General features: G+C 46.1%; 1 protein-coding gene across 1 annotated transcript; it reads left to right on the top strand.

Annotated features, from left to right (window-relative positions):
* Positions 1–2024: 2024 nt before the first annotated feature.
* LOC103177633 (sialic acid synthase-like) lies at positions 2025–8537 on the top strand. The gene is made up of 6 exons (XM_007891881.2): positions 2025–2176; positions 5740–5955; positions 7041–7140; positions 7224–7378; positions 7558–7824; positions 8317–8537. The coding sequence occupies exons 1-6, from the start codon at positions 2045–2047 to the stop codon at positions 8497–8499; spliced, it is 1053 nt and encodes a 350-aa protein (XP_007890072.1). The 5' UTR covers positions 2025–2044; the 3' UTR covers positions 8500–8537.
* Positions 8538–15335: the final 6798 nt, after the last annotated feature.

The raw sequence follows: 15335 nt of genomic DNA, 5'->3' as shown, positions 1-15335 counted from the left end.
TTCTTCAAAAAAATTGGTCACTTCAATCCACGACTGTTTGTGAGGCACTGCTGTATGCAATTAGGTGCCGTGTTTCGTCCACAAAATATACAGCCAATTGACTTTACAGTATATTCTGTGAAGCAGTTTGAAAAGTCTCGAAGACGTGATAAAGTCCAATATCAAATACAAGGATTATTATTATTATTATTATATTTGACTGAAAACAACAACAACAACAAAATTACATTTATAGAGCGCCTTAAATGTAAAGCAGGAACAGGGAATACACAGTTGGGCAGTCTGCACAGTTAGCACTCTTTCTTCTGTATTTTTATAATATATAATAATTCTTGCATTTGATATAGTGCCTTTCAATTAAAAATGTCGTTGAGACGTTTCAAAGCCTTCACAGAATATACTGTAAAGTCAATTGACTGTATTTTTAATTGAAAGGCAATTATTTCAACTGCATCAACAACCTTCACAGGTATTGAAGCTGTCTATCATACTATTTATCTACGTGGCAGATCCAAGTCTGTCGTTATACCAAATGACTCAGCCTTGGACTAGCTACGTGGAAAAGGACAGTGCTAAAGTGAGCTCATTAGTAGAGTATGGTTTTGTCAGTTGTAATTTCTGCAATCAGAGCTCCCCCTCTGTTTGTCACTAGTAGTTATCTCTTCCTGGGGGGCAGTGAGAATCTTCTTGAAAATAACGTTTGATATGGAGACGCAACCAAGAGAGAGAGGGGGGGGGGAGCGTAGAAATGGAACGACATTAGTACGCATTCATACTATCTTTTGAGACAATAGGTGTAACTGACAACTTTTCTGCCAATGGTCACCAACCTCCTCACTGCTGAGACCTCTCCTCAGTCAGCTGGTAACATTATTATAAAGACAGGACACCATGGCTGAAGTGGCACTTTAACTCCAGGACTCACACTTTGGGAGATCCAGAACCCTGTCACTCACCGCCGAGCTGAGACAATGTTCACCTCAGTTTGCTGATATTTAGCTGGTGCAGAATTGTTTGGGATTAACTAGTGGAATCCTGTAGCTCAGTGGTGAGAGCACACGTCACACATGTGTGAGACCTGGGTTTGATTCCCAGCAGGGCAAAACCTTGGGCAAGTTTCCTTACTCCACTTACTCCTAGCAGTAAGTAGGAACCCGGGTGTTAGTCGATTGGCAGATCACTTTTCCGGGGGTAGTACTTCAATCAAAAAAAAATCAGTCACTCAAATCCACGACTCTTTGTGGGACACTGCTGTGTGCAATCGGCTGCCGGGTTTTTGTCCGCAAAATACGGTCAATTCACTTTACAGTATATTTTGTGAAGCGCTTTGAGACATCTTGAAGACATGATAATGTCTTGGTATATCAAAGGCAAGGATTAGTATCATTATTATAATCTTTAGCTCTCGGCCTGCAGCTATCTCTTGGTACGGATTAACACGTTGTCAAATCCAAACAGTGTCCAGTGTGTCCAGCATGCTGGGTGTGAGATGTTGGGCAGGCTATTATGGGAGTATATCTCCTGACAGTCAGTCTGGTGCTTGGCTTTTTATGAGAAGTTTATGTATTTCATTGACATATGACGACCATAAGGTGACCCAGTGCCCAACTTGCAGATGAGAATGTTTGAATTCAAACACATGAAACCAAGTGGTGAGAAGGTCAGACACAGGAACATGTTTCCAATATTTGACTCAGGATGTCTTTATGAGCCTAAGGTGGGTTTCTCTGGGGACTTTTGCAGCGATACAGCTCTCCTCCAGGAACTGCTCGCCTCACAGTAGAGGGTTCCCATAATCTCCCAACACAAAGCAAACATCCTGATCTCAAAGCCATGATCCCAGCTCTAATGTTGGCTTCACCTGCTGTACGTGTTGGGCAGGGAGGGAGGGAGGGAGGGAGGGAGGGAGGGAGGGGTGGGAGGTGTGTGTTTGCACAGCTGCACATGCGAGGCGTGGCTCTCAGGTGACGACAGGGGACTTGGGTTACTTTTCTGGCGCAAAGTCCCAGCTATCGACCCAGTCAGCCCGGACCAGAGACAGGAGATGCCTCGCGAGTTTGAGCTGTGCCCGGGGCGCCCCATCGGCGGGGACCAGCCCTGCTTCATCATCGCCGAGATCGGCCAGAACCACCAGGGAGACCTGGAGATAGCCAAGAAGATGATCCGGATGGCCAAGGTACCCACACACCCACCCACCCACCCACCCACCGTGTTGTGGGGAGCCTCCTGTGCTCCCGCCTCCAACAGACACTTCACCTATTCTCTTTAGGTCCAAACTGTAAGGGACGTTTAATCTCCTTCCAAACGTGCTCTTCTTTTTTTTTTGACTGTAGATCAATCGCCCTAACGCAATTGCCTCGTGTTTGAATGCAATTTTTTTTTACACACACGCAGTCCTGTCCACGACTGCTTTCCAAAAGTCACCAGAGAATACCAGCCAGTAACGGTTGGAGAGAGTGGCATCTCTGCTGCTCACATTATTTTCTATGTAAAATCTCTCTCTCTCTCTGTGATCTGAACAGCAGAGAGAATTTTGCAAAGTTGCATCAGTAATCATGCAAGAAAATAATGATCCGAGTAAATTCGTTTCAGTCTTACCCCTCCTTGTACCATAGTTCAATGTGATTCCCCTGTGGTTTATGTCAGCCTGGTGTATGACATATGTTGGGATAAAAAAAAAATTGCCATTTTAACGAGTTGCACATGAGAATGCAAATACCCCCACACCCCCCTTTGCCGAAAATTTCGTTGACATGTTTCAGGATTCTTCTTGAAACAGATGTCGGAGTTCTTGGCGGATTGCATAAGAACGAGAAGCAAAATCCTTAAATTTCTCTTACGTTGAAACCCTTCCATTTAATTTCAGGATTGATCCTTCCATTTGGTGCTTCCATTTCTTTTCGGATCCTTAAGGACGCTTTTTGGCGCGTCGGTATATCTCGAAGCGCTTCGAGTGATGTGTATTGATCGTGTAATGTGTAGGTGAACCTAATGCAGTATTTGTCCATTACATCAGGAATAAATGCATTTGATGACAGTATTTGAAAGTCATCTGTTGGGTAAGTGCTGTATGATGTTCAGGGGCGAGGGATTGGCAAATGCGTTAGAACAAGGAACCCAAAAAGTTGAATACAACGTACAAAAAAGTCCCCAAAGAATACTGACCAGTAACATGCGGGAAGAGTGGCATCTCTGCTAACTCTGGTTATTTTTAGTTGAAAAATATATACGGTCTGTCTGTGTATCTATTATCTGAATAGTCCAGCGGATTTGAATCAAGTTGGATTAGTAATCGTGCAAGAAAATAATGATCCTGGTAAATGCATCTCAGATTTTCCTGACGAATGAAAAATAGAGCCCCCGTTGGGTTTGCATTTTGCAAACAATTTTGTACAAATTTTACAAACCGGGATCTTCCTCTTCCAGTTTGACAGAACTATTTCCCTTTGCAAAAGTCTCGAGTTTCCCCTGAACGCTTTTACTGTCTCTCTCCATATATATATGTGTGTGTGTCTGTGTGTGTGTGTCTCTGTGTGTGTGTCTGTGTGTGTGTGTGTCTGTGTGTGTGTGTGTCTGTGTGTGTGTGTGTCTGTGTGTGTGTCGCTCCTTGTGATGTGCACCGCTGTTCAGGTGGTTATATCATAACCCGATGCCAACAAAGTTAATGGGTATCACAGCACCGACCAGAAGCATTAGGGACTCCCCATCTCAGTGTATTTACGGTGAAGTTAACGAATGAACACAATTAAACCGCAACTAACGACTCGCAGCATATGTTTACAAACGGTTAATCTGTCCGTAGAAAGAGAAAATCAGACTCACAGTTCTCTTCGAATTAAAAACAGCTTCAACTTGATCTCTTGTCCTCACCCCCGATGCCGCTCTGACTGCTCTCCTCTCTCTGAAGACAATATGACCAAAGTACAACCTCATCCGTGAAAAATGAATCACGGCCGTGCTGTGCTGTGCCTGCCCTGCCTGGCCCTGCCTGGCCCTGCCTGGCACTGCCCCCCTGCCCTGCCCTGCCTGGCCCTGCCCTGCCCTGCCTGGCACTGCCCCCCTGCCTGCCTGCCTGGCCCTGCCCTGCCCTGCCTGGCACTGCCCCCCTGCCCTGCCCTGCCCTGCCTGGCCCGGCCCCCCTGCCCCCTGCCCTGCCTGGCCCTGCCCCCTGCCCTGCCCTGCCCTGCCTGGCCCGGCCCCCCTGCCCTGCCCTGCCTGGCCCGGCCCCCCTGCCCTGCCCTGCCTGGCCCGGCCCCCCTGCCTGCCCTGCCTGGCCGGCCCCCTGCCCTGCCCTGCCCTGCCTGGCCCGGCCCCCCTGCCCTGCCCTGCCCTGCCTGGCCCGGCCCCCCTGCCCTGCCCTGCCCTGCCTGGCCCGGCCCCCCTGCCCTGCCCTGCCCCTGCCTTGCCCTGCCCTGCCCCTGCCTGGGCTGATGAGCTGAGCGCCGCTGTGACTGGCAGCCGCTCAGTGCTCACACGGCGGAGCTGCCCATCCACACACGGCCGATGCGCTTTGCTCGGCGGCCGCGGGGGGACCTCCCGCCCACCCTCACCAGTTGCTGAAGCCCCACCGGTGCAGAGAAGGCAATGCGGTCCTGCATCCGCAATCTGACCGCAAGCCCTCCCGTCCATGGAGCGACCCCCCCCCCCCCCCCCCACACACACACACCACAAGGTGCAATTCACAGCACGTACACCAACCACAATAATGAGCATTTTATATAACACCCGTCACATGGGATGGACAGTACCTCTGTTTATCTGAATAACAGAGAGAAACAATTTCCCAGTGGGCAAACCCCACCTCGGTGTAGATCTGGACCTCCCCCCCCCTCAGCAATGTCAGTCACCGGTGCTGCCACTACAAGTGTTTCACCGCAATTGAATAAATAAATCCACGTGAGAACGTTATCAGTTTGATAGTTGCGCGACGCGGACACGCGGGTTTATGCACTGTGTGTGTGTGTGTTTGTTTTTTAGTTGGTTTTATGCATAAAAGCAAATGCATATAATCGTTAACCCAATAAAAAATATAAAAAATCCTGAAAGCATCATTTGAAACGTGGAAACAAAAGCAGAAGGGGTTGGGGACACTCAGCAGGTCAGGTGTGGAGAGAGGAAAGTGGGTCAGTGTTTGGGGTCCACGACCCTTCGCCTGAACTGGACCAGACCCCGTTCTGACGAAGGATCGTGGACCCCAAGACTGCCACTCACTTTCCTCTCCCCACACCTGACCTGCTGAGTGTTCCCAACCACTTCTGGGGTTTTTTTTTTGTTCCGACGTTTCCAGCGTCTGCAGATACTTCGCGTTGCGTTTATATTAAAATGTTGGAAGTTACATCCACTGATGTTCCCCGCGCCGTGAAAGTGCTTAAATAAACCTGACTGTGGCTGCAGATGCTTTGTTTCGACCAATAGCTCAGGTAAGTGTCCTCCTCCCCCTCCTCCTCTGGTTTTGGTTTAACGAAGAGGGGAGGGGGATCTGTCAAGTGTAAAGCAACCACTGCCCCTCCGCAAGTGCCTGGTGTATTCTCCACACCCCGAGACCCGCAGAGAGAGGGGGGTGGGGGGGGGGGGGGGGGGGGGGACAGCTTGCACACACACTGCCATTAAAGTGAATAACTCGCACCGGCTCTGATGGATGCACATTGCACCAGGCGCGAAGAATAAAATACTCGCATCGTAAAACTACCGTTTTGAGTGTGGAGTGAGCGTGGTGCTGCGTGTGTTGTGTGTCTGCAGGAATGTGGGGCTGACTGTGCCAAGTTTCAGAAGAGTGAGCTGGAGTGCAGATTTAACAAGGGAGCCCTGAGTCGACCATACAATTCTCAGCACGCATGGAAACCCACTTACGGGGGGCACAAGCTTCACCTGGAGTTCAGCCACGAACAGTACAAGGAGCTGCAGAGATTTGCCAACGAAATTGGAATCTTCTTCACAGCATCCGGCATGGATGAGGTACAGTATATTTTTAGATGGTCCCATTGCCCCACCTGTGGAATCCAGTTGAAGCCCCAACTATTTTTTTTTTTTGGGGGGGGGGTCAACCTGACACATGCGGAAACCCATCACCGTGCTTTAAGTGTATCCAAACCAAGCTGAGATTTCCCTGCATCCCATCTAGACATGGAAATCCCAGACACAGGTTGTTGGACTGGAATGTGAGCTCTCTTCCTGGAGGGACACATCCTGGTTACCTGATTCTGGAAAGTGTAAGGCACTGGTTATCAAGAGCCAAGGCTTGAGGACCTCAGAGTGTGCGTTGGGGTAACTGTTGCAGTCTAACCAGCTAAAACCACATAGATATGGATAATTCAAGGAGGCTAGAAGTTCCAGCTACACCTTTGGCACTTGGGACAAGTTCCATCTGCCTTTGTCTTGGACTTGTTCTGAGCATTTCACAGTTTAAAATCTCTAACAATTTATAACTTTGGTCTTAATTCATTATTCATTTCCTCTACAACATACAGAAAAACCCGTGAAAAACTTTGAGACATCCTCTAGACTGAAAGATTCTATCAAATGCAAGAATTATTTATGTTATTTTAAGTACAACAAAAAACTGGCTTCAAAATTAAGACTGAATTTAAAAATTGTCCAAAATTTGTGCTTAGAAATGCTAAGAAAAAATTGTCTAGATCTAGACCAAGTGGAATTTCCCCAGTGGAAATTTTTTTATCTATGTTATTTAGATAACCGGAAGTACTATCCCATTGGAAGGATTTTGTATAACATGCAAATTATACAAATTTGTTGTTGTACATGCCTCATCAGTATGCCAGAGCAGTGCTTTTGCCAACTGAAATGTTGGGAAGATAATATTAAACAAGGACAAATATCAAAGCAAATTAAAGAAAGAAATGAAGTAAAAAGAACCACTTATCATCGAGTCTTTGCCCCTGCTAGGAAGAGAAGATTCAGTGGGATATCTAAATGAAGCAGCAAATACCTATAGTTCAGCCTGAAAGAGAGGAAATGCATTAATGAAAATCTGAATGTGATGTCTCGCTGAGTTTGTACAGTGTCTTTGTTCGGTTTCACAGATGGCAGTCCAATTTCTTCATGAACTCAATGTGCCTTTCTTGAAAATTGCATCTGCAGACTCAAATAACTTTCTGTATTTGGAAACCACTGCAAAAAAAGGTGAATGATTTCTGAAGACTTTCTGTTCTTTGCCCTGTAGATGAAGTTCTCAGTTTGCTGACCTTCTCATTTTGTTATGTCAGGCCATCCAATGGTGATTTCCAGCGGAATGCAGAGCATTGAAATTGTGAGACAGATTTACAAGACTGTGAAAGGGATTAATCCAAACTTCTGCATCCTGCAATGCACCAGTGCATACCCACTGTCTCCTGAGGATGTTAATCTGCGTGTTATCACGGTCAGTAAATAGTCGCACATGTATCACTAAAATGCATTCTCTAACATCATTTTCAGGCAATTGTAACTTACTTGTCTCATTTGTGAGGTCCAGGACCAAACTGTCAGTTGCATTTGTGGTCAAAATTAAGAATATTATTCAGGTTTGTTTTCTTTGTATTCTTAACTTCCTGCTTTCAGGAATACCAAAAGGAATTTCCAGACATTCCCATTGGATATTCTGGTCATGAAACTGGAATTGCTATCACTATAGCAGCAGTAGCTATGGGAGCCAAAGTTGTGGAACGTCATGTAACCTTGGATAAAACTTGGAAGGGCAATGATCACGAAGCATCCCTGGAGCCAAACGAGCTAACAGAACTGGTTCGCTCAATCCGCATCGTGGAGAGAGCTTTTGGGACCTCCGTCAAACGTTTGCTGCCTTGTGAGGAGAACTGTTTAAGCAAGGTAACTCATTTTAAACCATTGACCTAAAAAGCAATTTAAAATAAAATGGAACCCAAGTAATGTGGCGGGATATTCTGCTGTGACAAGTGTTTCCTTCAATGTGCAGAGCAACATCTCTTGAACAAACATGGTGAAGCAAACTTTAGTTGGAATTTATCATGATCAATGTTACATTGTCTGAAATAATTTTCAAAGGCATAATTTGGTAGTTAGATCCACCAGGAAACATGATTTCTGAGGAAATTGAGCTGAATCTACTTTTTATTGGAAAGATACCACCATGTAGCCAAGGTTCTGAATGTGAAGAACACCGTACGTACAGCTTTAGGCTGCTTAGATTACCACTTTTCCAATGGAGTTTGTTTCTGTTTTTGATTTGTGGATATTTTATGAACGTTTAAGAATTTTACTTCACTGTTGAGGGCAGTCCCAACCAATGCATCTTCTAGGCTTTTATAAATGATTAAAATATACTTTTTCCTTTGTCTCTAGCTGGGCAAGTCTGTGGTGGCAAAGGTGGCGATTCCAGCAGGAACATCGCTGACACTGGATATGCTGACTGTGAAAGTAGCGGAACCCAAAGGCATTTCTCCTGAAGAGATCTTTGCTCTGGTGGGGAAGAAAGTAAAGACCAAGATAGATGCAGATGAATCCATTACTAAGGAATTGTTTTAAAATTGCTGCAAATCATCTTGGGCTTTTGTATAGATATTGCAGGAATTAAACTTTTACATTGGCAATAAAGCTATGTGTGCAGCTGCAATTGTATATTCAAACCTTGTCTGCTCATTTTGATTTTACAAATTTTTTGCATTTTTGATTTTCAGTGAATTTTCTGTAAATAATTCCTTTGATTTTTGCGTGACTATATTAAAGGAGGCCAGATTTTAACAGTCTTTAGAACCGTAGAATCAAAGAAATTGACAACACAGAATATATCCCTCGGTCCATTGAGACATCTAGAAGACATGAAAAAGCGCTATATCAAATGCAAGGATTATTATTATTATTATTATCTCTGCTGGCTCATTAAAAAAGCAATCCATTCAATACTGCTTTCCTGCATATTTCCCTTATTTCCAGGCAGGGCGAAACCTTGGGCAAGTTTCCTTACGCCACACGCCTAATAATAATCCCTCCAAAACCAGCTGGTCAGCTGGGATTTTGACATGCTTAAGGGTATTCAAACTAGACTCCAAGTTCCATGTATGCCACCTTCACATGGAAATTCCTGTGTCTAGAATGGAATGCACACTTCCTCCCGGGAGGGACACACCCTGCTTACTTAATTCCCAAGATAAGGTGCAAATTGGCAAGTGCCAAGGGTCGGGGAACCCCAGAGTATGCGTTGGGGTACTGTAGGAGTCTAACCAGCTAAAACCAAGCCAGATGGGGAGGCGAGCATAAACATGGTCGAAAAGGAAGGTTTTCAGGTGGGTCTCGAAAAAGGGGAGAGAGGAGCAAAGCAGAGGGATTGAGGGAGAGTGTTCAAGAGTGTTCCAAAGCATAGTGGCTGAATGCTCAACCTCCATTAGTGGAGCAGAGGGTCAGAGGGACAAGCAGGAGGCTGGTGCCAGTCGAGCGGAGGCGCTGGGTGGTGGATTGCAGAGTGAGGAGGTTGGAGAGGTTGGGAGGTGCCAGAGAGTGAAGGGATTTGAAAACTAATGTGAGGATTTTGAAGTCGATCCATTTGGGGAGCCAGTGGAGCCTGGCCAGAACTGGTGAGATGTGGGAACAGAGTTTGTTCCAGGTAAGTATGTGAGAAGCAAGGTTTTGAATGAGCTGGATTTTTTCGAATAGTGGTGCTGGGGAGATCGGCAAGGAGTGCGTTTGAGTAATCCAGGCGTGAGGTGACAAACGTATGCACGAGGATTTCGGTTGCATTTGGGATAAGGTACAGTCGGAGGCGGGCAACATGGCGGAGGCGGAGGAAGGTGGTTCTGGTCAGGGCCCAGATGTGGGAAAGGAAGGACAGCTGGGGGGTTGAACCAGATACCTAAATTGCGCACTGGTTCGGTGAGTCTGAGGAAGAGGATTAGGAAGTTTAGAAGGCACTGTCTGGCAAGCATCTTACTGCTTGTCTAGCTAGGAACACCCTAACTGTTAGGGCTTTGGCTTGCAGAATCAGACCACTCAACTGGGCATCACCCTGTAAATATCTGTACCCTCATGGTGATCATAACATCATTTCTAAATTGGAATGATCAAAACTGGACACAACAATAAGAACAAATAACAACAAATTGCATTTATATAGGAGGATATCCCAATGTATTGGCCAGTCAAGGGTCTGCACCCAAGCTGCAGGCTGGAAACAAGAGCATTGGAGGGCAAGGGAGGTGTTGGTGGAAAGATAACCAAAGTCACAGTTGAAGAGGAAGTTCTGGAGATGGGCCTTGAAGGAGGCAAGGGAAGGGACGAGGCAGAAGGGTTCTGGGATAGAGTTTCAGAGGATGGGTGCAGAACGGCTTAAGGCCTAACCTCCAATAGTGGAGTGGGTAGGGTGGGGGACATGAAGCAGGCCAGTACTTGCCGAGCTGAGGGATCGGACAGGTTGGTAGGGTTGTAGGATGTCACAGAGGTAAGGCGGAGCAAGTCTGTGGAGGGGTTTAAAGACGAGGATAAAAATCCTCCAGCTCTCGCACCATCTCTTGTGGTGTTCCCCAGGTTTCTGTCCTTGGCCCTCTCCTTTTTAATATTTACATGCATCCACTCAGTGATATCCAGCAATTTCGAGAAGAAGGAAACTGCAGAAATTCCAGAACGTCTGAAATTGATTGAAAGGTAATGGGACGAGAAGAATAACAACGTATAACAACTGTCAATTAAAGTGCACAGCTCAGCTGTCCATCATCAACTTTTACTTAGTGAACAATATACCATAGCAAGAGGTTTCAGGTCTGAAACAAGAGACTTTTCATCTGATGCAAGACTTTTGCCTGTTGTTTGTGAATTTGCCAACTGACATTGATACAGATGTTTGTCTATGCTGTTGACCTGTCTGTTGTATTGTGATATTTGAATAACAAACCTTGATTTCATATTACGTAAAGAAATTTTCAAAGATAAGTTACTGAGTGTCTTTGGTTCCTCTGTTCTTGGGTCCTTTACTAAAAGTGGGCTGAATAGAATAAGTAGGTTTTATTCTGTTCATTGTCCAGAACCCAACAGGAGTCTAAGCGGAGAGGTAGTGGTGGAGCTGGGCAATGTTGCTGAGGAGGAGGAAGACAGAACGGGTCATGGCACAGACCTCGGGTTTCAAAGACAGTTGAGGGTCGAACACCACACCAAGATTCCATACTGATTTGGTGAGGTGGAGAGTGCATCCATGAATAGTGGTGTTGTCAGTGCCTGAGGTGAGGAGGCACTGACAGGAGCCAAGCAGGAGAGCCTCACTCTTTGTCAATATTCAAGTGGAGGAAATTAGCCCTCATCCAGGACTTGATATCTGACAGGTAATCTGTCAGGACAACAACAACAACAAAAATACATTTACAGAGCGTCTTTCACATCGGGAGGACGTCCCAAAGCGCTGAGGAGGTCCCAAAGGACAGCAGTGGTCCTGGAGTCGAGGGTGGAAGTTAACCATATGCGTTTGGATGATATCACCGAGTGGAAGCATGTAAATATTAAAAAGGAGAGGGCGAAGAATAGAGCCCTGGGGAACACTGTACGTTACAGTGTGGGCCAGGAGGAGAAACAAATTGTAGACGATGGGAAAGGTAGGAATGAAAGCATACAAGAAAATAATACTACTACTAATAATAATACTATTAATAATAATGCTTGTATTGATATAGCGCTTTTCACATCTTCTAGACATATCAAAGCGCTTCACAGAATAGACTGTATATTTGTGGGTGAAACTCAGCAGCCAATTGCACACAGCAGTGTCCTACAAACATAACATAGCATAACATGTAGGAGCAGGAGTAGGCCATTCGGCCTTTGGAGCCTGCCCCGCCATTCAATCATGGCTGATCTTCTAATCTAACTCCAGCTAATAACCTGACCCTGCCTTATCCCCATATCCCTTAATCCCTTTTGCAATAAGAAATCTATCTATCTCAGTCTTGAATATGTTCAAGGACTGAGCATCAACAGCCCTTTGGGGTAGTGAGTTCCATACATTCACCACCCTTTGAGTGAAGAAGTTCTTCCTCAACTCAGTGCGAAAGGGTTGGCCTCTGATTTTAAGGTTGTGACCCCTGGTTTTAGTTTCTCCAACCAGTGGAAACAATCTCCCACTATCTACTCTATTGTGCCCTTTGATGATCTTATAGGTTTCTATAAGATCCCCTCTAATTCTTCTATATTCTAGAGAATATAGGCCCAAATTGGTCAGCCTATCCTCGTAACTCAATCCCTTCATCCCAGGTACTGACCTAGTAAATCTACGCTGCACCCCCTCCAAGGCAAGTACATCCTTCCTTAAATGAGGAGACCAAAGCTGCACACAGTATTCCAGGTGTGGTCTCACCAGGGCCCTATACGGTTGCAGCAAGACTTCCCTACTCTTATACTCTAATCCTTTCATAATGAATGCTCACATACCGTTCGCCTTCCTAATTGTTTGCTGCACCTGCAGACTAACTTTCTGTGATTGGTGCACAAAGACACCCAAGTCCCTCTGGACGCTAACACATTCGAATCTCTCCCCTTCTAAAAAATAACCCGCTCTACTGTTTTTGCTGCCTAGGTGGATGACTTTGCACTTCCCTACGTTATACTTCATCTGCCACGTACCTGCCCAATCACCTAACCTATCTATGTCTCGCTGCATTTTTTTAATGTGGTCCTCTGTGCTGACACTTCCTCCTAGTTTTGTGTCATCCGCGAATTTAGATATATTAACTTCGATATCCTCATCAAGATCGTTGATGTACCAAATTATTATTTTATTTTTAATTTCTTGAGGGATTATTATCGGGTGTGGGGAGTAAGGAAACTTGCCTAAGGTTTCGCCCTGCTGGGAATCAAGCCCAGGTCTCTCATTTGCGAGTCGAGTGCTCTGACCATTGAACAATGTAAATTGTATTTTATTGTACTACTGTAACCTCCCATTAATATGGAAACATAGGAACAGGAGCAGGCCATACAATTAAATCTGCTGCTGCATGGAAATCCACCAGGCAAAGGATTGGGCTCACCAACACAATGGGCAATGTCATGTCAACAACAGTGCTGCTGGAACCCAACAACAACAACAAAATTACATCTGTATAGTGCCTTTCATGTCAGGAGGACGTCCCAATGTAATGTGATGAGATACGGAAAGGGTGGGGAGAGGGAAGGGAGTATAAATGAAGCAGGTGCAGATCTGGTAACAAGAGTACATGCTGTATGACTACTATTAAAATACTGAATAGTATTTCCTCCTGCTTTTATAGCAGCATATATATGCATAAAATCCATCCTTTGTTCACATGGATATGAATTTGCTAAGAATAATTTTAGATTTTAAAACTCTGATCTGTTTGTTGTTTTTATTCTTCGTGATTTCCATGGAAATATATTCACAAACTTCTGCTTCCTGTGATTGTTTGGGAAAGCTCAAGCAATAACAACAACCTGCAGTTATATAGCGCCCTTCACCCAGGACAGGGTCTCAGAGTTCTACACAATAGCGGGATTGGACACTGAGTAAGGGAGAGGGGGGAGAGGGAGGTGACCATAAGCATAGTCTGAAAGGTAGGTCTTAAGGAGGGAATTAGAACAACAAGAAACAACAACTTGCATTTATAAAGCACCCCTCACACAGGGTAGCATCCCAGAGTGCTTGACAGCGGCAGAGCTGGGGGAAGGGGAGGTGACCGTAGGAAAGTCTTCAGGCACAACCTGAAAATGGGGAAGGAAGGGGCAAGGCTGAGGGATAAAGGGTGTTCCAGAGTTTCAGGGCATAGTGGCTAAAAGCACAACGGAGGGCACGAGGGACATGCAGAAGGCTGGAGCCAGTAGATCAGAGGCAGCGGGTTGTGTGTTGGGGGGTAAGCAGGTTGGAAAGGTAGGGAGCTGCCAGGGCATGAAGGGATTGAAAACTGGTTTGAGGATCTTCAATTCAACCCATTCGGTGATGGGAAGCCAGTGGAGCTTAGCTAGAACTGGTGAGATTGTACAGAGTTTAGTATGGGTGAATATGCGGGCGGCAGAATTTTGGATCAGCTGGATCCTGTGCATGGTGGAGCTAGGGAGACCGGCAAAGGGAGCATTTGAGAAGTCAAGTCAGGAAGTGACGAACGTATGGATGAGTGGTTCAGCTGCGTCCAGGGTAAGGTACGGTCGGAGGCTGGCAATGTAGCGGAGATGGAGGAAGACAGTTCTGGTCAGGGACCGGATGTGGGGAAAGAACAGCTGTGGGTCAAACCTGACGGCAAGGAAAGAGCACACATTCATAGTTCACAAGATTGGACCATCTGATTTCATCCTTCCAGAATATCCACCCTTTAATCTTCCCATCACAGCAACAAGCTGTTTAAACGAGTCTAGTGTCCTGACCTCAACCACCCTCCCCGGCAACCGGGTCCAGATGTTAATTATCCTCTGGGCAAAGAAAAACTTTCTGGTATCTGTTTGGAAATTGTCCCTTAAAAATCTAAATCTATGTCCTCTTTTCTACTGTCTTGGTGCATCCTAAAGATTTGTTCTGGGTTCAACTTTTTCAGCTCATTTCTTTAACACTGGGGATCATCCTCGTTGCTCATGTATGCACTGCTTCTAGGGCCTATGCAGCCCCCTTACGCCACACAACTACAACCGTATTCAAAACTCCAAGGCTTAACCTGACCAGAGAGCATGTCATGGTAGCATTTTGCTGTATGTCGTTGTGCCCTTGGAAGGTTTGCAACAGGTATTTCTGCTACTGAGATTGTGTCATTGCACATCCTCTCCCAGGTGATGAATTAGCTGAAAAGCAACAAATCCTCTTGAAAAAAACTGTTCAGACATTTAAAATTGGAAAATTGAAACAAGGTATGCTGTTCAATTTACCATCTCCTCGCCATCCTCACTGATCCTTACTGTTAAACTGGTAGAGTTAGTGTACTTTAGTTTATCACCATTGATATGTGAGACATTCAACAACAACAACAAGATTCCATTTATAAAGCGCCTTTCACGTCAGGAGGACATCCCAAGGCGCTGCACAGTTGGGTCAGGACCCGAGCAGGGGGAAATGGTCAGGGTGAGGGAGGAAGGGAGGGAGCGAGCAGGGGGAAATGGTCAGGGTGAGGGGAGGGAAAGGAGGGAGCGAGGGGGAAGAGAGTCGAGAGGGGAGCTGAAGGCTCGGTCAAAGAGAAAGGTTTTGAGACCGGCCTTGAAGGAGGAAAGGGAGGAGGCGGCGAAGGCACTGGGGGATGGAGTTCCAGAGCCTGGGGGCTGAGAGGCTGAAGGCCCGACCACCGATGGTAGGGCGATTGGGGCGGGGGACGTGGAGCAGACCGGAGCCGGAGGAACGGAGGGTACGGGCAGGTAGGTAGGGGGATAGTAGGTCGGAGAGGTAGGAGGGAGCAAGG

The sequence above is a fragment of the Callorhinchus milii genome, unplaced genomic scaffold, assembly GCF_018977255.1.
Source record: "Callorhinchus milii isolate IMCB2004 unplaced genomic scaffold, IMCB_Cmil_1.0 Scaffold1, whole genome shotgun sequence".
Classification (NCBI taxonomy): Eukaryota; Metazoa; Chordata; class Chondrichthyes; order Chimaeriformes; family Callorhinchidae; genus Callorhinchus; species Callorhinchus milii.
The sequence above is the reverse complement of the archived record's forward strand: the minus strand, read 5'-3'. Positions and strand labels throughout refer to the sequence as shown.

Bases quoted from the DNA above. Each gene is read 5' to 3' on its own strand.
- LOC103177633 (XM_007891881.2), top strand. From the start codon at position 2,045: ATGCCTCGCGAGTTTGAGCTGTGCCCGGGGCGCCCCATCGGCGGGGAC. The intron at 7,141-7,223 runs GTGAATGATTTC...TTGTTATGTCAG, and splicing joins GGAAACCACTGCAAAAAAAG to GCCATCCAATGGTGATTTCC. The intron at 7,825-8,316 runs GTAACTCATTTT...CTTTGTCTCTAG, and splicing joins AGGAGAACTGTTTAAGCAAG to CTGGGCAAGTCTGTGGTGGC.